This window comes from Pan troglodytes, chromosome 16 (genome assembly GCF_028858775.2).
Source record: "Pan troglodytes isolate AG18354 chromosome 16, NHGRI_mPanTro3-v2.0_pri, whole genome shotgun sequence".
Lineage (NCBI taxonomy): Eukaryota > Metazoa > Chordata > Mammalia > Primates > Hominidae > Pan > Pan troglodytes.
Genome location: NC_072414.2, coordinates 7,489,039 through 7,513,294, shown reverse-complemented (window position 1 = coordinate 7,513,294; position 24,256 = coordinate 7,489,039). Strand labels below are relative to the sequence as shown.

Here is a 24,256-nt window from a genome sequence, read left to right as displayed (position 1 = left end):
GGCAAAAACATGGACGTGGCATATAAAATAGTGAAAAAAACAGCGAAAGCCTGAATCCTGGAACATCTTTGAGCTGACATTCCACTGAGTGGTAAGCCAGGGATTGGGACTGTGACAACTTACATCGCCAATCACAGCCAGTGCTGCCAGTGCTGCAAGGGAACCCAGCATGGCCGCCAGAGTTCTGTGCACGATCTGGAAAGAAGCACAGGAAATTACCGCGTTCCAGTGCGCGAGGGAGTTAGCACACACGAAAGCCTGTGTGGACATGAGGGGGTCTATATCTGCCACTGTGTACCACATCTATTCAAATGATAAGTCATGGGTCTTGATGTTTCAGGCCTGGACACCCCACAGATACATACAGCTACCACCAACGTGCCATCTAAGGGAAGCTGCTTGCATTTCCTAAATAATTAGATGACCCTGATAAAGCAGCGGAAGGCCAGATGGAGTATGTTCTATGAGAAAGGCCATAGCAAACTGTCATTAATTATTTGCCATATGCTCCCTTGGCAACTGGCCCATTTGTTCAGCAACATAAATCAATTCCTCCCAATTACTAGGCTGCTGTTAAACCAAAGGTACACAGTCCAACACTTCATCTAATTGAGATGTCTGTGTTATCACAAAAGCATCTTTTCTATTTGATTATAATTCAAATGGAAGTGGAATTTCTAAGACAAAATATGAGAAAAGGCCAAGATGTGGAGAATTGGAGCCCTCATACATTGCTAGTGGGAATGTAAAATGGGCTAGCCACTGTGGAAAGCAGTTTGGCAGTTTCTTACGAAGTTAAACATAAATTTACCATATGACCCAGCAATTCTACTAGGAATCCACCCAAAAGAAATGAAAACACATGTCCACACAAAGCACTGATGCTCATAACAACATTATACAAAGGAGGCGAAAACTGGAAACTTTCCAAATGTCCATCCGTGGTGGAGGGATAAAGAAAATGCGGCACAGCTCGTGCACGGATGAATGCTTAGAAGTGATGCTGGGGAAAGAAGCCAGACACAGAAGATGGGGTCGGTCCATCTATATGAACTTTCCAGAAAAAGTAAATTTAGAGAAACAGAAAGATCAGGGCTGCCCAAGGCTGGGGAAAGCAACAAAGGTTGACTGGAAACGGGTCCCAGGGATCCTTATGGGGTGATGAAATGTTCTAGAACTTGTGATGGTGGCAAAACTCTAAATCTGATAAAAATAATTTAATTGTACATTTCCAAGGGGTGAAATTAATGGTATTTAAATTATACCTCAATAAATTTGTTAAAAAAATACAAAAAGAATGTGGCAAGAACAAGCGGAAAATTAAACGCTAGCATGCATTATTCATTTCTTAATCCCCTAAAGGGACTTCCACTCCATTTTTTCACAGCTTCCATCTCACAGAAACTGACTCCCTTTACCAGTAATTACCTGAAATGCAAATTCTGACTAAAATTATTTCATTTATAATGTGTAGTACTAGATTCAAAGTTCATTTTCAGGAAATGTGATACTAGGTGTTGGCTTTTCACAGTTTCACTTTTTAAGAGTTGTTTTGTTTGTTTTAAATGTAAATACCTAAAATCCAACAACTTGCTACCAAACTCTAATAATTCCTTCTGTTCGTTCTCTGCTTTTCAGTCTTAGTTTAGGACGCTTTTTTTTTTTTGAGACGGAGTCTCACTCCGTTGCCGAGGCTGGAGTGCAGTGGCACCATGTTGGCTCACTGCAACCTCCATCTCCTGGGTTCAAGCAATTCTCTTGCCTCAGCCTCCCAAGTAGCTGCAATTACAGGCACCCACCACCACACCTGGCTAGTTTTTATATTTTTAGTAGAGACGGGGTTTCACCATGTTGGCCAGGCTGGTCTCCAACTCCTGACCTCAGGTGATCCACCCACCTCGCCTCCCAAACTGCTGGGATTACAGGCGTGAGCCACCGTGCCCAGCCAGTTTAGGACCCATTTTAAGGATACTTCCTTATCCAATGCCAAGGGTGGCCCCAGGAAGCAGGCAGGGCAGGCATTCATCCCCAACTTGACAGCCATGGCGCTGAGAGTGGAGGGTCACCCGCTGGACATGGTGAGCAGGCACCAGAGCCAGGCTGTCCTATCCGCCCTACAGAGAACAAGGCGAAGACACTTCCCACTTTGGTATGTCTCTTTTTTGATATTTAATTAAGTCTTCATTAGTAGAACAGGATGTGACAGCATGCAAATACAGCCCATGGATGACAGGAGGAAGTCACTGCAGGGACAGAGCAGATAGGGATGAAGCCTGCTCCAAGCCAGCCCTGCGACCTCACTCTATGACACGTTCCTTTCTTCTGGCTTAACCTTTGGGCTAACTTTGTCTGGAGGGAAAGGAGACTTCCAGTAAAGAGCAAAGAGCCGGCCTGGCACAGTGGCTCACACCTATAATCGCAGCACTTTGGGAGGCCAAGGCAGGCAGATTGCTTAAGGCCAGGTGTTCAAGACCAGCCTGGCCAACATCACAAGACCTCATCTCTACTAAAAATAAAAAAAATTAGCCAGGTGTGGTGGCACACACCTATAGTCCCAGTGACTCGGGAGTCTGAGGTGGGAGAATTGCTTGAGCCCTGGAGGCAGAGGCTGCAGTGAGCCAAGATTGCACCACTGCACTCCAGCCTGGGCAACAGAGCGAGACCCCATCTCAAACAAAAAACAAAAAAGAGTGAAGAGCCATGACTGCCAGCCACTGGTCAGCAGGATTGGATAGCAGCAAAAATAACTAATTTTTATTGAGCACCTACTGTGCACCTGGCCCTGGATTAAGTGCTCTACACACACCATCTGCACCTTTCACAGCAACTGCATGAAGTAGAACTATGATAATCCACTTTGCAGAGGAGGAAACAGTCTCAGCTGAATAATTGTCCCCGTGTCGGAAAACAAAGGACACGCGCACCCAGGATACAGTCCAGCATTTTCTTACTCCAGAGCACCTCCTCTCTCCTCGTGGGGCCTTGTTTGCTCATTTGTAAAATCAGAAAACTGCACTACATACGTCAAGGAGCCCTCAGCTCTGGAGGAGGTCCGTGGACATCATGAAATCATGAGTCCTAGCAGATTAACACACAAATGAGCAAACGACAAGGCAGACAGCCATGGCCCTCTCAGGACAGCTGGGCTCATCGTGGTCTCACTGACACCCCTAGCACCCTCGCTAAGTTTGCTCCGCCCACTGCCACCATCAACACCTTTCTCCCCTCCCTCGTCACACACACCGGCTTGCAAGTGATCCACACATGAGCATCTCTGTGGCCCACAGTGAATGCTTAGGACATGTGGATGCAGCTATCCTCACTCAGAAACCCACCCTCTTCCACCAGCTAAGGGGCCCCACACACCACGTGGGAGGCGAAACCATCACTTCCCATTTAAAAAATGGAAAAGCACGCTGATGATCGGCCTCTAGGATGTGGAATAAAACTTTTTAAACTACATGGTTGTAGAAGAAGATGAGTTCATTACTTCAGATATAATGATGGACATTACTAAATTTCTATGCCTAAGAAAAAGAATTTTCAGCTATCAGGAATAAAAAAATTTCTGGAAATGGACCTAAAGAGTAAAAATAATAAAAATTCTTAAAAGATGCTTTAAAGCAGGGGTCCCCAACCCTCCTAACCCTGCCACGGACTAGTACCAGGGCCGCACAGTGGGAGGTGAGCTGGGCAAGTGAGCATGACCGCCTGGGCTCTGCCTCCTGTCAGATCAGCGACAGCATCAGATTCTCATAGGAGCGTGAACCTTACTGTGAACTGCGCATGTGAGGGATCTAGGTTGCACACTCCTTATGAGAATCTAACTAATGCCCGATGATCTGAGGTGGAACAGTTTCATCCCAAAATGATGTCCCACCCCACGGTCCATGGAAAAATTGTCTTCCATGAAACTAGTCCCTGGTGCCAAAAAGGTTGGGGACCACTGCCTTAAAGGACTGTATAAAGGTTCTCTTCCTGCCCATGCTCTGGGAAATATAGCACACCTCTTCCTACACCCAAACCACTTCCCAGGCACAGAACGCACCACCTAGCTTCCCAGGCATCACCTCACAGACCCAGCCACCGTTCTATCACTGCACTCCTCTCCGGTCAAGCCGACACTCTGTGCCTACGAGTTTCTTTGGCAAGAGTCCAGCTGTGAGCTCCTGTGAGCATGGCGTGCCTCTCTTGGTTTCTTCAGTGCTCTGCAATGCAAGCAATACATGCTGAGCAAATGAGAAGCAGAAAATGCATGAACAGAGCCTGCAAAACAGAAGGCCAGCATCGCTTCCTGGGAGAAGAAAGGAAAGAGTTTGGGGGCAGCCCCCAAGGAAATTATCTAGGGCATCTCTGATCTTCACGCATCTGCCCCTCCATAGTCACACAGGTTTACAGCTAGTCATCATGTAAATTCCAGATAGGTGGGATACCGAGCAGATGGAAAGACAAAACTTCTTTTGGTTACCATTTGCATGGAAATGGTAACCAAAAGACAGCAGGGATAGCTAAAGTTATATCAGACAAAATAGACTGTAAGTCAAAAACTGTCTCTAGAAACAAAGAAGGTCATTACCCACCCTCTTCCACTGATAAAATGGTCAATTCAACAGGGACCTATCACAGTTATAAATAAGTACACACCCAACGCCAGAGCACCTAAATATGCACAGCAGTATTAACAGAGATAAAGGGAGAAATTGACAGCAATGCAATGTAATAGGGGACTTCAATATCCCATTTAAGACAATGGATAGAACATCCAGACAGGAAACAGCAGACGTGAACAGCACTGTACACCAAGTGGACCTAACAGACATAGACGAACTTTCCACCCAACAGCAGAAAAAGACATTCTTCTCTAGCACACACAAAAAAGTCTTCAGGATATATCACATATTAGGTCACAAACAAGTCTTAACAAATTTTATTTCTTTTAAAAAAAATTTTGTCTTAGAGACAGAGTCTTGCTCTGTCACCCAGGCTGGAGTGCAGTGGTGCAATCAAAGCTCCCTGCAGTCTTGAACTCCTGGACTTAAGCAATCCCCTTGCCCCAGCCTCCTGAGTAACTAGGACTACAAGTGTGCACCACCATGTCCAGCTAATTTTTTTTTTTTTTCAGAGATGGAGGTCTTGCTATGTTGCCCAAGCTGGTCTTGAACTCCTGGTCTCAAGTGATCCTCCTGCCTCAACCTCCTAAAGCACTAAGATTATAAGCATGAGCCACCATGCTTGAACTTAACAAATTTTAGAAGATGTAAATAATATCAAGTATATTTTCCGAACACAATGGTATAAAACTAGAAATTCATAACAGAAGGAAAATAGGGAAATTGATAAATATGCAAAAATTAAGCAACACTTTTTTTTTTTTGAGATGGAGTCTCGCTCTGTCACCCAGGCTGGAGTGCAGTGGTGCAATCTTGGCTCACTGCAGCCTCTGCCTCCCAGGTTCAAGCAATTCTCCTGCCTCAGCCTCCCAAGTAACTGGGACTACAGGCAAGCACCACCATGCCTGACTAATTTTTGTATTTTCAGTAGAGACGGGGTTTCACTGTGTTGGCCAGGATGGTCTTGAACTCCTGACCTCATGATCCGCCCACCTCAGCCTCCTGAAGTGCTGGGATTACAGGTGTGAGCCACCACACCCAGCCGCAACACACTCTTGAGCAACCAATGTGTCATAAAAGAAATAAAATGGAAATCAGAAAGTATCTTGAGACAGACAAAAATGGAAACACAACATACCAAAATTTATGGGACACAGCAAAAGCAGTTTTAAGAGGGAAGTTTATAGTGATGAATACCTACCTCAAAATCATTAGCCTGATTGGATGACACTACAGTGTATAAATGAATTGAAAACCACATTGTGCCCCATACATATATACAATTTTTATTTGTTAATTAAAAATAAAAACTTTAAAAAAGAAGAAAGAGCTCAAATAAACAACCTAACTTTATACCTCAAGGAAATAGAAGAGCCAGCTAAGCCCAAAGTTGACAGAAGGAAAAAAATATTGGCAGAAAGAAATGAAACAGAGACTAGAAAGACAATTGAAGAGATCAGCAAAACTAAGAGTTGGGTTTGAAAGGATAAACAAAATTGATGGAACTTTATCTAGACCTACCAAGAAAAAAAAGAGAGCACTCACATAAATAAAATTATAAATGAAAAAGAAGACATTACAACTGATATCATAAGATTACATGCCTACAAACTGATAGCCTAGAAGAAACTGGTAAATTCCTAGAAACATGCAACCTACCAAGACTGAATCAAGAAAAAATAGAAAACCTGAACAGACCAATAAGAAGAAGATTGAAGCACTAATCAAAAACCTTCCAACAAAGAAAGTCTCACCAATGGCTTCACAGGTAAATTCTACCAAACATTTAAAGAATGCCAATACTGGAACTTTTGTAAAACTTCAAACTTTTGCAAAAAATGAAGAGAGAACACTTCGAAACTTGTTTTATAAAGCCGGTGTTACCCTTCATACCAAAGCCAGATAAGGACACAACAAAAAAAAAGAGAGAAAGAGAGAAAGAAAAAGAGAGAGAGAGAGAAAGAAAGAAAGAAAGAAAGAAAGAAAGAAAGAAGGAAGGAAGGAAGGAAGGAAGAAAGAGAGAGAAAGAAAGAAAGAGAAAGAAAGGAAGAAAGGAAGGAAGGAAGGAAGGAAGGAAGAAAGAAGGAAGGAAGGAAGAAAGAAAGAGAAAGAAAGAGAAAGAAAGAGAAAGAGAGAGAAAGAAAGAGAAAGAAAGGAAGGAAGGAAGGAGAGAGAAAGAAAAGAGGAAAGGATATAAAAGAAAAGAAAGGAAAGGAAAGAAAGGAAGGAAGGAGGAAAGAAAGAAAGAGAAAATTAATTAATTTCAGGCCAATATCCCTGATGAACTTAGATGCAAAAATGCTCAACAAGTCTTTAATCCATCTTGAATTAATTTTTGTATAAGGCGTAAGGAAGCGATCCAGTTTCAGCTTTCTACATATGGCTAGCCAGTTTTCCCAGCACCACTTATTAAATAGGGAATCCTTTCCCCATTGCTTGTTTTTCTCAGGTCTGTAAAAGATCAGATAGTTGTAGATATGCAGCGTTATTTCTGAGGGCTCTGTTCTGTTCCATTGATCTATATCTCTGTTTTGGTACCAGTACCATGCTGTTTTGCTTACTGTAGCCTTATAGTATAGTTTGAAGTCAGGTAGCGTGATGCCTCCAGCTTTGTTCTTTTGGCTTAGGATTGACTTGGCGATGCGGGCTCTTTAAAGTAGTTTTTTCCAATTCTGTGAAGAAAGTCACTGGTAGCTTGATGGGGATGGCATTGAATCTATAAATTACCTTGGGCAGTATGGCCATTTTCACGATATTGATTCTTCCTACCCATGAGCATGGAATGTTCTTCCATTTGTTTGTATCCTCTTTTATTTCATTGAGCAGTAGTTTGTAGTTCTCCTTGAAGAGGTCCTTCACGTCCCTTGTAAGTTGGATTCCTAAGTATTTTATTCTCTTTGAAGCAATTGTGAATGGGAGTTCACTCATGATTTGGCTCTCTGTTTGTCTGTTATTGGTGTATAAGAATGCTTGTGATTTTTGTACATTGATTTTGTATCCTGAGACTTTGCTGAAGTTGCTTATATTGACTTAAACGTTAGACCTAAAACCATAAAAACCCTAGAAGAAAACCTAGGCAATACCATTCAGGACATAGGCATGGGCAAGGACTTCATGTCTAAAACACCAAAAACAATGGCAACAAAAGCCAAAATTGACAAATGGGATCTAATTAAACTAAAGAGCTTCTGCACAGCAAAAGAAACTACCATCAGAGTGAACAGGCAACCTACAGAATGGGAGAAAATTTTCGCAACCTAATCATCTGACAAAGGGCTCATATCCAGAATCTACAATGAACTCAAACAAATTTACAAGAAAAAAACAAACAACCCCATCAAAAAGTGGGCAAAGGACATGAACAGACACTTCTCAAAAGAAGACATTTATGCAGCCAAAAGACACATGAAAAAATGCTCATCATCACTGGCCATGAGAGAAATGCAAATCAAAACCACAATGAGATACCATCTCACACCAGTTAGAATGGCGATCATTAAAAAGTCAAGGAACAACAGGTGCTGGAGAGGATGTGGAGAAATAGGAACACTTTTACACTGTTGGTGGGACTGTAAACTAGTTCAACCATTGTGGAAGTCAGTGTGGCGATTCCTCAGGGATCTAGAACTAGAAATACCATTTGACCCAGCCATCCCATTACTGGGTATATACCCAAAGGACTATAAATCATGCTGCTATAAAGACACATGCACATGTATGTTTATTGCGGCACTATTCACAATAGCAAAGACTTGGAACCAACCCAAATGTCCAACAATGATAGACTGGATTAAGAAAATGTGGCACATATACACCATGGAATACTATGCAGCCATAAAAAATGATGAGTTCATGTCCTTTGTAGGGACATGGATGAAATTGGAAATCATCATTCTCAGTAAACTATTGCAAGGACAAAAAACCAAACACCGCATGTTCTCACTCATAGATGGGAATTGAACAATGAGAACACATGGACACAGGAAGGGGAACATCACACTCTGGGGACTGTTGTGGGGTGGGGAGAGGGGGGAGGGATAGCATTAGGAGATATACCTAATGCTAAATGACGAGTTAATGGGTGCAGCACACCAGCATGGCACATGTATACATATGTAACTAACCTGCACATTGTGCACATGTACCCTAAAACTTAAAGTATAATAAGAAAAAATGCTCAACAAAATACTAGCAAACTGAATTCAGCAGCACATCACAAGGATCATATACCATGATTAAGTAGGAATTATTCCCAAATCCAAGGACAGGTTCAACATACACAAATCAATAAATGTGATACATTGCCTTAACAGAATGAAGGATAAAAATCATAGGATCATCTCAATGAATGCAGAAAAGGCATTTGAGAAAATTCAACATCCTTTCATAATTAAAAGCTCTCAACAAATAAGGTATAGAATAAATGTACCACAACGTAATAAAGACCATATATAACAAGCCCACAGCTAACATTATACTCCATAGTGAAAAGCTGAAAGCTTTTCTTCCAAGATCAGGAACAAGACAAGGATGCTCACTCTCACCACTTCTATTCAACGTAGTACCAGAAGTACTAGATAGAGCAATTAGACAACAACAACAACAAAATTAAAAATGTCCAAATTGGAAAGGATGAAGTTAAACTCTATTTGTTTACAGATGTGATCTTATATATAGAAAACCCTAAAGACTCTACCAAAACTCTACTAACACTAATAAACAAATTCAGTAAATTCGTAGGATACAAAATCAGAACACATACAAAAAAAGTTTTACTTCAATATGCTAACAATGTACTATCCGAAAAAGAAAGAATATAATCCCATCTATAATAGCATCAAAAAGAATAAAATAGGAATAAATTTAACCAAAGAGGTTTAAAGATCTGTACACTCAGGACAGTAAGACATGAATGAAGAAATCAAAGAAGATACAAATAAATGGAAAGATATCCCATGTTCATGGTTTGGAAGAATTAATATTGCTAAAATGTCCATAACTACTCAAAGCAATCTACAGATTCAATGCAATCCCTATCAAAATTCCAATGGCATTTTTCATAGAAATAGAAAAAAATTTCTAATTTATATGGAACCACAGAAGACCCTACATAGCCAAGTCAACATTGAGTAAGAAGGAAAAAGCTGGAGGCGTGACACTTCCTGATATCAAACTATATTACACATCTATAGCAATCAAAACAGTATGACTGGCATACAAAGAGATATATAGACCAATAGAACAGAAGAATCAACAGTCCAGAAATAAACCCATGCATGTTACAGTCAACTAATATTTGACAAGAATGCCAAGAATACACAGTGGGGAAAGGACAGTCTCTTCAATAAATGGTGTTGGGAAGCTGGATAACCACATACAAAAGAATGAAAGTGGACCCTATCCTACACCATATACAGAAATTGACTTAAAATTGATTAAAGACTTACATGTAAGACTTGAAACTGTAAAACTTCTGAAAGAAAACACAGGAGAAAAGCTCCTTGATGCTGGTCTTGACAATGATTTTTTGGATATAACACTAAAAGCCCAGGTAACAAAAGCAAAAAATAAACAAGTGGAACCATATCAAATTAGAAAGCTTCTGCACAGCAAAGGAAACAAACAACAAAATGAAAAGACAACCTACAGACTCAGAAAATATTTGCAAACCATATACCTAATAAGGGGTTAATATTGAACATATGTAAGGAACTCATACGAATCAAGAGCAAAAAAATCAATAACCTGATCAAAAAATGGGCAAAGGATAATAGACATTTTCCCAAAGAAGACATGCAAATGGCCCCCAGGTACATGAAAAGGTGCTTAGCATCACTAATCATCAGAGAAATGCACATCAAAAACACAATGAGATATGGCCTAACACCTGTTAGAATGGCTGTTATCAAAAACACAAGAGATAACAAATGTTGGGTAGGATGTGAAGAAAAGGGAACCCTAGTATGCTGTGGGGGTGCAAATTAGTACAGCCACATGGAAAGCAATATAGAACTTTCACCAAACTTAAAAATAGATCTACCATATGACTGACAAAAATCCCACTTCTGGGTCTATATCCAAAGGAAATGGAATCAGAATCTCAAGGAGATATCTGTGCGGCCATGTTCATTGCAACCTTATTCACAGTAGCCAAGATACAGAAACAACCTAAGTGTCCACAATGGATGAATGAATAAAGAAAACATGTTTCATATACATATACATACACACACACACACACACACACACACACACACACACACACAAATGGAATATTATTCACCCTTAAAAAGGAAGGAAATCCTGCCAATTTGGGACAACATGGACGAACCTGAATGCTAAGTGAAATAAGTGAGACAGAAAGACAAATACTGCATGATCCCACTTATATGAGGCCAAAGGGAGCTCTGGGGTCAGGGGTGGAAGGAGAAGAGGGTGTGGGAGATGAAGAGCTGACCGCCAGAGCTGGGCACTGGGGCAGTGTGGTCGGGGAGGGGTTTGGATTTAATTCTACATTTCTCATTTAAAACATAACCAACTACTTGCCAAAAAACACATATTTTTCTTTCCTTGTGTGTCTGTGAAGGAGGAAAAAAATAAAGAACAAGGAGGAAGGGTGCAAGAAAAATGTTGCAGAGAAACTTCCAAATGACTTGAACACATCAGGAAGGAAGAGATGAAGGCACCCAAGCCACAGGACAGCTGCCTGAACTCACAGCACTGCCCCCAGGGAGCTGCAGCCCCAGAATGTGGTGCTGAAGGACAGCATGCACCTCAGCGATGCCCGGAGGCCACGCACAGCCCTGACAAATGCCCAGCCGGGCAGAGCTGCAGAGGAGCCACAGAGGCACCTGGTTCTCTGCAGCATCGGCTCCGCCATCGGATTCCAGCTAGGCGACCTGGAGCCTGGAGAGGCCGAGAGCTGCCGGGCTCACGGCACTCTGCACCAGAAGTACAACAGAGTGGGCTGTGTGCACCAAGATGTTCAAGTAGGTCACTGACACGGCAAACATAGGCTAACAGAAATTGGTTCAGATGCGGGGCACTCCAGAAGCAAAATGCTAAAATATACGGCAAGACTTTCAAGGTTGGGCAGGAGGCACCAAAAAAGCTGATATAAGAGGCCAGAAAAATGGCAACTAGGCTTGCACAGTAGCAAAACATGAAGTAGGGGTGTCCCCTGGGATACCAAGGAAGTCAGAAAATATACCTAACCAACTTGGATCTTTGGAACATAGAGGCTTGAGCTGAGGCTGGAACAGAGGAAGCTAAGAGGTGTGTGGCAGATGCTGGACCATGGAGCTACAGGGCGTGGTCCGACCCCATGGGGCCTCCCTGCAGGGCCTGCTCCGCCTGCTTCCTTTCTCTGCAGGGTGGAGGTGGGCTATGGTGAGTGCCCTACCTCACTGTGGTCTGTGGGGTGCATGAGGGCAGAGAATGCCCACTCGGAGGCTGTGGCCGCTGGTCCTCATCCCATCACTGGCTCCTGCATTGGGGGCAGAGGCCCTTAACAGGATGAAAGCTTTTGGGGAGGAGATTGTGTACCTGGTTTGAGGAGTAAACCTGTGGCTGCCGAGCGGTCCAGGAGAGCCGGGTTCCTGTGTTCCCAATCATCTTCTGCTGGCCTTTCCTCAGCGGGCTGATGGGGGGCGCTCCAGGCCACACGGGAGCCTCACAGGGCTGCGTCTGTCCCTGCCACCAAGGCCTGCTTTCCTCTGCTCTTACATGGATGTGATGAGTTCCTGGCCCCTTGTTCTTGTTGATATTTTGTCATTATTGTGTGTTATCTGATGTGTTCCCTTTGCAAGGCCCCTTGGACACCGTGTGACCCAAGGAGAAGGTATACACTCCAAATTCAAATATCTTCTTTTCAGGTATTGCCCACAAATACTGAGCTGATTTTCTAGCCTGGCTTATGTTATGCAGAACAATAGATCCCAGAGCTCGAAGGCACCACAGGAAATCAGTGGAGCAGTCCTCCAGCATCCGAAACCTCCTGGCTGTGATTTCAGTTCTGAAGTGATGATGCCCAGCTGTGGGCTGTGGGCCTGCGGGTCCGCGTCAGCCACGCACGGACTGTGCTTCTTCCCCCACGTGATCCTGCCTGGCCTGCAAGGAGAGCTGAATTTTCAGTACTCAGTTCCTAAGGTACAAATTCCTATTGTATATGGAAAAGCTTTCTGCTCAGAAGCTATAGAAGCTTAGCTCCGCAATAAAACAGCCTGTGAGCTGCCAACTCCGCCAGCTTCGGAGAGTCACATTGGCCAGCCACACTTCCCCAGCTTAGAGAATCGAGATGTTCCCAAAGCTGCTTTCGTGTGACTGTATCCCTAAATACACAAAATTGAACAGGTGCTGTCCCTACCCCTGGTTCAGACGAGAGATGGCTCTGGAAGCTGGCGGTACCCACCCAGGACGCCCATCCGTGCCCCACGCGCGCTGCCGCGTTCGTCTCCCACAAGAAGCCAGGAGATGTTACTCTGTTTTGTGGGTGAGGGGAGTAAAATGTGGAAAAACCACAGCCTAGAGTCTGAAAGCCTGCATTCTGGCTGCTACACGCTGGCTGCGGGGAGCGACCGGAAAGCAGGGCCCTCCGTGGTGCAGCGCGTGAGCCGTGCGCAGGGCAGTGTGCCCCCCGAACGCTGAGCCCGAGGTGTGCCAATGACACGGCCCTCGGGGGTTCTTAGAAACGGGATCTCAGAGTTGGCGGATGTCTGAAGACCACCCTCGACGTCCACGAGGGTGGCGGTCCCACCCCCAGCCCAGCCTGCTCGCGTCCTCGATCTGGGTGCTCCGAAGCTGGGCCTTCCCAGGGCCACCCCACGAACCCGCCCGCGCCGCCGGCTCCCTCCACCGCCTCTTGCTCCAGCCTACGCCCCGAGCGGGGAAAGGTGACCTGAGAGTGATGCGAAACCGAGGGTCTCAACCTGTCCCTTCCCGGCTCTGCTGGTGTCCACGTTGCGCGCTGCGCGCCCACGCGGAAACACCGTCCAGCCGCTGCCACCCAGGCCCTGGGCCCCACGGGTCTGCAAGACACCCTGCTCTTCCTTCCTGTGGGTCTCTCTGCATGTCATTGATCCTTCCATTTACCAAAGTAGCCCACAGAAGAACATCAGTCCATCGTCTCCTGTTTTCAACATGGAAAAGCAGCCTACGATATCGAAAGACCTGTGCACACTAGACAGCAGAAACTGCCGGCCCTGGGGTGGAAGCATCCCCTGCGGCTCCGCCCCCTCTCAGCCCCCTGCTGGGCGCCCTGCGGCAGCTGTCCCCGTGGTGTGCTGCGTTGTCCCCGGGGCACTCTTGCCTGCCACCCAGCTCCCCAGAGCACGCGCTCTGGAAACCACCTCTCCAACCAGAGTGTGAGCAACAGGCCGAGGCCCTGACTTCCAAGCTGGGCTGCAGGGGAGCCTGCGGGGACGCCAGCGGGGCACCCGGACCGTCTGGCACACACCCACACACAGACACACACACACAGTCACACGCCCTCACCTCACATACACGGTCTCACACTCACCCTCCCTCACATGCCCACACACTAACACAGTCTTACACACTAACTGGTACACACAGACACAACCATGCAGTCACACACTGTGACACCCAGACACATGGTCTGACACACACCCTCACATGCCCACACACTAACAGTCTCACACGCTGACTCACACACTAACTTGCACACACAGACACAACAGAGTCACACTCTCACATGCAATCACACACAGACACATGGTCTCACACACATACACCCTCGCTGTGACTCACACACAGCCTCACATGTGCTTAAACAGTAATACACACACTCATGTACTAACACACACACAGTCACACACTCACGTGCACCCCAACGTCCTTCCACTTGATCCCGCGCTCTCACGGCAGCCAGATCTTTTGATGACAGACAAGGCATGAGGGATCATCAGACTGTGGGGGAGGAAGCCCCTCCACCCCTTGAGCCCCAGATTTCTCCTGTATATCAAAGAAAATCACCACGCCTCACAATGTGGCTGTGACAGAAACTGTGTGCCGGCCTCGCCTCGCACTGCCCCTGCGAGCTGGACTGTGGTGTCAGGGCGTCCAGGAGGCAGGCAGGCTTGGGAGGCTCCTCTCACACTGCCTACAGCTCAGCTCAGCTCAGTTCAGCCCGCCAGTCCTCAGCACCCCGAATTCTCCTCCTCAGAAGGAGGCTGATTCCATGGAAATGGCTGTGATTCCACAGAAAGGGCTGGGGGGTGTCTTGAACCTAGGTTCAACCCTGCCTTCACTGCCTCCCAAGCCCCCGTCTCCCCAAGCCCACATCTCCCCAAGCTCACATCTCCACTGGCAAAACAGGAGCACAACGCCTCCTTCAGAGACCTTCTGTATGAGTTTCCCGGGCTGCTGTCACCAAACCCACCCTCCTCTGGTCCTGCAGGTAAGACATCCAGCAGGTGCGCTACATCCTACATCGAGGCCTCGCAGGAACGCATTCCTTCTGCAGGCTCTAGGGGAGAATCCATCCCTCACCTTCCCCTAACACCCAAATCCCATGAACAGGACCCCTCTTTTCCAGCTTCGAAGCCATCAACGGTGAATCAAGCCCTCGCATCACACTTCTGTGACCCTTTATTCCATAGTCACCTCTCCCACTGACCACAGCTGGGAGGGCTCTTCATTTGTAAAGACCCACTGAGCTCACCCAGATAGTCTCTACATCACAAGGTCATTGGCATAATCACTCTGCAAAGCCCCTTTTGCCATGTGAGGTCCCATATGCAAATGGTCTGGGGGTTAGGATGTGGACATCTTGGAAGTGGTCATCTAATCAGCCTACTGCACCTTTTCAGAATCAACATAGATGATGAAAACATAGAGCCAGACCCATGGTAGGAGCATGACAGACATCTGTTCACCTTGCACAGCCTTCTGGGCATTGGCTACAGATAATTCCCATCTCCTTGAGAAGCGCCACACCCTGGTGAGAAATGTGGACTCCAAAGGCAGCCACTGGCCAGCTGGGGAACTTTGGGCAAGTGGTCTGACTTCTCTGTGCTTGATGTCCTCAACTATAAAATGGAGGTGGTGATAAAGTCTGCCTCATGGGGTTGTGGGGTTGTCCATTAACACACAGAGAATTCCCAGAACAGGGCTGGCCCCTCCGCACACGTTAGCTCCAGTGGTTATCACCATCATCATTTTCTTTGAAGTCAGAGCCCTCAAGATTCACCGTGGCCCTCCTTCCTGCACTGGCTTCCTTTCGCCCCACCACCCCCCACCTCTCATTGGATCTGGCTTCGAACAACAGCATGCTCCAGAGCTCACTGCACGTGCAGGAACAGCCAAGGGCATGCGAAAGAGAGCCATCCAGGAGACGAGGTTGGAAAGGGTCCACCTACTTCAAGCAGTCTGCAAAATACTTGCCATTTTTCTAAGGAATGATGTGGCTACTCACTTTGAGAAGAAATGCTGGATTGTCAGCTTGCCAGAAAAAAATGTGAGTAGCATGGCCCAGTGGCCAGAAGACCTATGTCCCATCCCGACTCCTTCAACTGCAAAAGTGTCTCTGCAATTCAGTTTATGTGTTAAGCAGAGGGAGTGTATTACATAATCCACCAGTTTTCCTGCAGTTCTGAAGGAGTCCTTTTCAAGAAAGAAAAGGAGAGGTATCTCTGGAACAAGGTAATGGAGCAAGTTTGCCAGTGCTACTTATGCAATATGTTCCATGAATCAGCAGTAAGAAGAGGCTTGCAGACAAAAAGAAATGAATGAGGGGGCAGAGCCATTGGCTACAGATTTAAATTGCAGCCCTGCAGAGCATCATAAGAACAGAAATTAGGAAAACCTAACTTGGAGGTTTGCAGTGTTATGATACGTGCATTGGGTTTTGAAATGCAGCTCTTCTCTCTCCAAATATGCTTCCCATTTCTGTAAATTAAAATGGAGACTCCCTGGAAGATGGAAGGTGTTCTCTATTCATCTCTCTCGAATTTAATTTCACAGTTAATTTTTAAACCAAACACTACACGAACTCCTAAATTAAATATGAAAGGACCCAGAGCAATGAAACACGATGTTACACAAAGGCTGCATCATTTTGCTACAATTACATAAAGTGGGTGAAGGGAAAGAAAGGGCCCGCTTGTTTCCATCAGAAAGGAGCTGTGGTGGCAATCCTTCTTAAAACATAATACCAGGGGTTGGATGGAAGACACATGGAGAAAATGCACTGTCTCATTTATGTTGTGAAATATTGTTCATTAAGACTGTGTCAGAACTATTATAATTTTATACAGTATAAGGGCATAGAAGCCTTAGCTCTGATAATGGAATTTTTAGAATGCTGCATTGGAAAATCTCCCAGAGCCCTATTATAGATGCAAAGTGCAAGAGTTAGGAGGATTGCTCCAACTGTGTTCTTTGGGACTTTCAACAGGAACTACTTTACAAGGATGGGCCGGGCATGGTGGCTCATGCCTGTAATCCCAGCACTTTGGGAGGCCAAGGCAGGCAGATCATGAGATCAGGAGTTCGAGACCAGCCTGGCCAACATGGTGAAACCCCATCTCTACTAAAGATACAAAAAATTAGCCGGGGGTGATGGCTCGCACCTGTAATCCCAGATACTTGGGAAGCTGAGGCAGGAGAATTGCTTGAACCCGGGAGGTGGAGGTTGCAGTGAGCCGAGATTGCACTATTGCACTCCAGCCTGGGCGAGACTCCATCTCAAAAAAAAAAAAGAACTACTGTACAAGGATGAAAGATACAACCCCAAATCCTCAGGCAAGAAAGTGCCAATCAGGATGATTATCCGTAGGACCAGAAGTATAAATAACCCAAGGTATTTCCTGAAATAATTTCATCCCATCAAGCTATTAAAAGACCTAAGGGAACCCTGGCTGATCCTTTGTTCCCATTCAGTCACTCATGGGTCACTGGGCACAAAGTCAGGGGTGGAAAGTGCCCCCCACGTAGGAGCCAAGTTAGACCAGACCCAGAGGACCTTAGCACCTGTCTCAAATATCTGAAGATGCTCTGGAAACATTTGTTTAATATTTATTGAGCACTTGCTCTAGGCCAGGCAGTGTCCAAGGCACTGGGAATCAACACTGAACAAAAGCAACCAACAACAGACACAATAAGTGAGATGGAACGCCCACGACAAAGCATGTAAAAACTAGAGTAGAGTTTCCTCTTCAAAGACTTTCCTCCCCATCTCATTAGAAATAAATAGTAACTTCTCTTAGAAGCAAAATTTATTCAAATACCTGTGCTAACATTCTTAAATATCTGCTGGCCATAATAAAGAAATCAATGTACTTTATGTTCTTAGCTCCCACAATTTAGCCTAAATATTTGTCCTGGCATGCTTATACTAATCCAAGCAAGCATTAGCTCATAGCCTGTTCCTCTTCCTTATTTAAAGGTGTTTGTTTTTACCTTTCTCAGCATTCTACAAGTTACTTCCTCCTTCCTTTGTTGTCCTCTGCCTTTGCCTCTTTTAAAAAGTTCTAAGTTGCTAGCCAATCAAAACAAATACAAAATGTGAGGTCCCGTCCTAGCCAATGGAAACCAGACACAGCAGTAAGGTGGACGCGTCAGGTTATAAATGACCCTGTCTCCTTTGTTCGGTATACTCTCATGGCAAAACTACTGGCGAGTGTACCCTTTCTGCAGAAAGTATAAAAACGGCCTTGCTGAGGAAATTAAATTTATGTTCAAGTGCTATTTCTTTTCGGCACCAAAAAACAAACATTTCAAACAGAGCAGATGAGAAGGGATCAGGGAGGAGGCCATAGCCTGAGGCAACAGTGTCAGCATCTGGGGAGCAGCTGGCAGCAGCAGATTGGGAGGACAGGCAGGGGCATCTGCAAGCCACCCCAAGACTCCCCTGAGCAGAGCAGGATGCAGACAGCAGTGGCACAGCCTAAGCATGCCTGCCTGCAGAATCTAGAGACCTCCAGTTCTGGGGAAGCAGCTTTGCCTGAAACAAGACAACTTCTGAGTCATTGCCCAAGGCAAATTCTACCCCTAGAGTAGATCCTAGGAATAATGCAATGTTGGCTCCACTGCTGGGGAGCCCACAGGGCTGGCGATTGCATCCAGCCCTCCCCTCATAATGTGGACCTTCCCCTAGGGAGTTATGGACACACAGAAGTCACAGAAACATAAGGTAGAACATACTATTCCTTTAACACCCCTGCAGGCTTCTCTACCTTCCACATCAAGTTACAGACACAACAAAAGGTCAGTGTTGGGTTTTCACAAGTTGTTGCTTAGACTACCTATAAAAAATCTATATTTGCAAGTTACACTAGTATTATAAGAAAGGAAAAATCATATTACTTTAAGCCCACAGAATATTCATCAAGATAGACCATAAACCTGAGTCATTTTTTAAAAAGTCAACAATGCCGGGGCACAGTGGCTCACACCTGTAATCCCAGCACTTTGGGAGACCGAGGCAGGCAGATCACTTGAGGCCAGGAGTTCACGACCAGCCTGGCCAACATGGCAAAAGCCAGTCTCTACTAAAAACACAAAAAGTAGCCAGGCATGATGGTGTGCGCCTGTGGTCTCAGCTACTTGGGAGGCTGAGGCAGGGCAATCACTTGAACCCACAAGGCGGAGGTTGCAGTGGGCTGAGATTGCACCACTGCACTCCAGCCTGGGCAACAGAGCGAGATTCTGTCTCACACACACACACACAAAGTCAACAAATTTAAAGGATTAAATATAGTGTAAGTTCTCTAACTATAAATGAATCAAACTGTAATTTAGTAATAGACAGACAACAGGAAAATCTATAATATCTAGAATTTAAACAACACACATCTAAATAATCTATGGGTCAAAGTGGAAGTCTCAGGGAAATGTAAGAATTAGAGAGAACTAACTGAAACTGAAAACACTACAGATCAAAATCTGTAAGATGCAGCTACAGCAGTGCTGACAGGGAAAATTATAGTAATAAACGCTCACATTAGAAAGGAAGGATTTATTCCAGATATGCAAGTCTAGTCCAATATTCTAAAATAAATCAATGTAATCCACCATCTCAAGCAGCTAATGAAAAAAAACCATATGAACACATCAATTGACACAAAAAAGATGCTGACAAAACTCAACACCCAATTATGGTTTAAAAAAAAAAGAGAGAGAGAGAGAAGAAAAGAAAAAACACAACAAAAAACCCCTCTTAGTACATTAGGAAAAGAAAAGAATTTCCTCAGTCTCATAAAGAGCACCTACAAAAACTAATAATGCCATACTTCATGGTGAAAGACTGAATGCTTTCCCTTTAAGATTGAGAACAATGCCAGTCTTACCATTCCCATTCTAGCCACTGCAGTAAGGCAAGAAAAGGAAATTAAAGACATACAGATTGGAAAAGAAGAAATAAAACTGTCCTCATTGCAAATGACATGATTGTCTACATAGGAAATCTCAATAATTTTATTTTTTAAAAACTGAGAAGTAATAGGTAAATTCAATAAAATGACAAGGTATAAGATTAATACACAGAAAAATGCATTTATATGTACTGACAATAGATAGGTGGAAATCAAAATAAAAACTCAGTACCATTTACAATTGCTCCAAAGAAAAGGAAACACTTAGGTATAAATTTAAGAAAAGATGTACAAGATCAGTATCATGAAAATTATTTAAAAAATCAAAGAAGACCAAAATATATACTATGTTTAGGGACTAGAAGGCCATTCTAAAATGTGGATGTCAAAGCACCACATGAAAAAGCAACTGAAGTCCTAGAAAATAGAAATGTAACTTTATTCCAATAAAGCTGGAGGACGAAGAGGGGAAAATGTATTTGGAAAACAAATGGCCACAGAATAGCCAGAACAATTTTGGGAAAAAAAAATAATAAGTGTGAGGAATCACTCTTCCCAGTGTCCAAACTTACACCTGCAGTAATCAAGATAGGGTGGTACTGGTGGAGGAACAGACACATTACCAATGGGACAGAATAGAGAACCCAGAGAGATACCCCACAAATATGTCCGATTAATTTTTAACCAAGGAGCAAATGCAATTCAACTGAGGAGGGGTAGTCTTGTCGATAAATGATGCTGGCCCAGTTGGACATCCATAGGTTTAAAAGTGAACCTTCACTTAAAACTCTCACACAAACACAAAAAAATAACTCAAGGCCTGGCACAGTCACTCACACCTGTAATCTTAGCACTTTAAGAAGCCAAAGCAGGAGAATCTCTTGAGGCCAGGAATTCAAGACCATCCTGGGCAACATAGCAAGACCCTGATTCTACAAAAAAAATTTTAAAACTTAGCCAAGTATGGTATTGCATGCCTGTAGTCCCAGCTACTCGGGAGACCGAGGTAGGAGGATCACTTGAGCCCAGGAGTTTGAGGCTGCAGTGAGCTGTGATCATGCTACTGCACTCCAGCCAGGGTGACAGACTGAAACCTCGTCTCAAAGAAAAAAATAATAATAATAAAACTAACTCAAAATAGATCCTGGTCTTAAAAGTAAAACTGAAAAAAAAAAAAGAAAACCAATCTTTGGACTCTGGAATTATTGCAACTAAGCAATAAGTTCTTAGACTTGACACCCAAACCGCAATCTATAACAGAAAAAAACTGGCCCAGCACAGTGGCTCATGCCTGTAATCCCAGCACTTTGGGAGGCTGAAGTGGGTGGATCACTTGAGGTCAGGAGTTCAAGACCAGCCTGGCCAACATGGTAAAACCCTGTCTCTACAAAAAATACAAAAAAATTAGTCAGGCGTGGCAGCACGCACCTGTAGTTTTAGCTACTTGGGAGGCTGAGGCAGGAGAATCACTTGAACCCAGGAGATGGTGTTGCAGTGAGCCAAGATTGGACCATTGCACTCCAGCCTGGGCAACAGAGGGAGACTCCATCTCAAAAAAGAAAAAAAAAAGGCCGGCACTGTGGCTCATGCCTGTAATCCCAGCGCTTTGTCTCAAAAAAAAAGGGAAAAAAATTATAAACTAGACTAAGAGAAAATATTTGCAAACCACATATCCAACAGTCTTTATATCTACAATATATAAAGAACAGTCAAAGCTCAACATTTTTAAAAACAATTCAATTAGAAAATAAGCAAAAGGCACATACAGACATCACGCTGAAGAAGATGGACAGGTGGCAAATAAATACATGAAAAGATAATGTCCAACATTATCATCATTAGAGAAATTAAGTTGAAAGCACAGTAAGATATCACTACACACCAATAGAAAGACCACACCCTGTCATAGGCAGGGGCACATGGACAGCTATGACAGAAGGGCCTTGGACCACCAGATGTGTAGAACAAGCCGTGTAGGGAGACCTACTGAAAGATTGCCAGGAAACGGATGGGCTGCATGGGGAGGCAGCCTCTGGGAGGTCTTGGGCTGCCACACTGCTCATGGAATCCAGGGACTGCCCTCCAAGGCCCTTCCTGAGACCCTGCCATGCTCCCTTCTATGTGTGGCTGGTTTCTGTGTGGTGGCCTCTGCTTTTTGTTTCTGTAAGGGTGGAAACCATGTCGAACTGGCCTCTTAAATATCTGCTAGCCATAATTTAAAAAAATCAAAGTACAGGACTTTTAAAATCTAGAAATGGCTTTTTGTAGAGAAGGAGAGGTTTTTTCTAAATGACAAATAATAATAACTATTAATTAATGAAAATAAATCTTTGCAAATTATGTAGTTTTCAAAGGTTGAACAATTTTACAAAAAAAGTGAACAAACCCTAGAATAACAGAGAAGCCCATTAAAAATAATTGGCATTGTATTGTATTTTTTAATTAATGACTGTAACTAATTAAAGCACATTGAATTTATTAAATCTATAATGGTAAAATAATAGTAAAAAAGGGGAAGAGGGAAAGTAAATAAATTCAGTGGACACCACTGGAAGTTACTAAGAGAAGAGCTCATTACTAAGAAAGTTGATCATTACAGAAATAGGATTTATCTTAGGAGGGCAGTGGGCCCTGGTGGGTATTAAAATCATTAAGAGAAAAAGTGGCAGGGAGCTGGGCACCCTTCTCCACCACCTCAACTCCCTGAGCATTCTCCGCACCCCTGACAGCAGGACATCCAGACATAGGGTCCCCCTCCTGGACGCAGGCCAGACCCCTGCACACCTGTGAAGCACAGGCACCCCAAAATGGAACCTGAAGGCTTCAGATCTCAATTGTAGTCCGTAGGAAATAGGATAGAGCAGCTAATTAATCCCATGAGGAACCCAGCGCTGAATCAGGGTATAGAATATTCTACAGAACAACAGAATAGGATTTGTCAACTAGATGGTGGTGCAGTAAAGATTTCACCTAATGTCACCTTTAGAAGGGCCCTTGGCTGGCTTCTGGGTACTCAGCTTCGGGACTATTCCCTCATTACCAAAGAGAAGGCTGTCTTGTGGGCCTGCGGCAGTGTGTTCTGCTGTATTACCTGCATGCCCAGACTGTATAAAATGTGATTTATAAATGGTGCGCACCTGCTTGCTTTCTGGGAGCAGGGATCTTGGTAAGCTGAGGGTGACCATCTAACCGGCCTCCACAAAAACTCAGTCTCCAACAGGTTGCCCAGGGCAGCAACACCGCATATGGCTGCCTCTGGCTGCTGGAGGGAGGGGCATGCTCTGTGTGGGCCCTCCCGGGAGAGGAGACCTTTCAGAAGCCCACTCCTGGGTTCCTCCAGGCTCAGCAGGTTTCCACTGCCGGGCATGGCAATAAACCCCAGCCCAGAGGACAGCTGCCCCTGAGCCTGCGGGTTCCTGTGTCAAATCACAGGGTGGTCATGGGAACCGTGAAACAACAGTAATATTGATTTAAAAGAAAATGGATAGAAAATGGAGGGAACAAAACTGTTCTAGAACTGAAGAGATGTAAGAGATAACAATCCTGTGAGTGGTCCTTGTTAGACAGGTGAGGGCTCAACTTACTGGGGTCGTCATTCCTCAGCAGGTGGACTCAACAACCACAAGCAAAGTTCTGGAACTTTCCTGGCCACTCCTCCAGCCTGCCATCTCAACATCCCCAGGTATTTCTCAGACCTATCCCAAGCTCACTAGGACGCGCCTCTAACGGTCACATCATGCACTGACCTTCCAGGCTCCTGTCCGTGTTGTGGTTAAGTTCGATTTCATAGTTAAAGCAACAACGGACCTGCCCAGCCCAGGAAGGGTCTGCACATTGCTTCGTGCTATTGAAGGCATAGCCACACTTAGAACTTCCCAGAAACATAACATTGACTGGGCTTAAGATCACATGTGGAAATGCCCATAAGCCAAGTTGGTAGACGGAACAGATAATCAAATAATCCCTCCGGGCACACAGCCCCAGGCCATCCGTGTCCCCTCACACACACAACCCCATGGTGCAGGTGGGCACAAATGAGCACACCCATCACACAGGTGCAGACTCTGAGTCTCAGAGGAGACTGTGACTCTTGTTCCCTCAAGGTCACACTTGGAGTGAGCAGCGGAGAGAGAGTAGAAAATCGTATGCACATTCTGTTTTCTCAGGTACACTTCTGCTCCTAAAGTCCATCCTTCTCATGTCAGTTGCCAAGATTCAGCAAATATTCCTGTATGGTTCCCTTTCTACCTAGAGAGAGGGACACGCTAATCTTTAGGAATGATGACACTAGTCCAGTTTGATTAAGGAGTCAGG

General features: G+C 44.6%; 1 protein-coding gene across 12 annotated transcripts in view; it reads right to left on the bottom strand.

The window, feature by feature from the left end:
• OCA2 (OCA2 melanosomal transmembrane protein) overlaps positions 1 to 24,256 on the bottom strand; it is a 345,392-nt gene that overhangs the window by 237,964 nt on the left and 83,172 nt on the right. For all 12 annotated transcript variants that reach the window (XM_054667272.2, XM_016927806.4, XM_016927803.4 and 9 more), the window contains one exon: positions 124 to 195. In XM_054667272.2, coding sequence (XP_054523247.1) covers positions 124 to 195 — 72 coding nt within the window. The remainder of the gene's footprint in view (positions 1 to 123; positions 196 to 24,256) is intronic.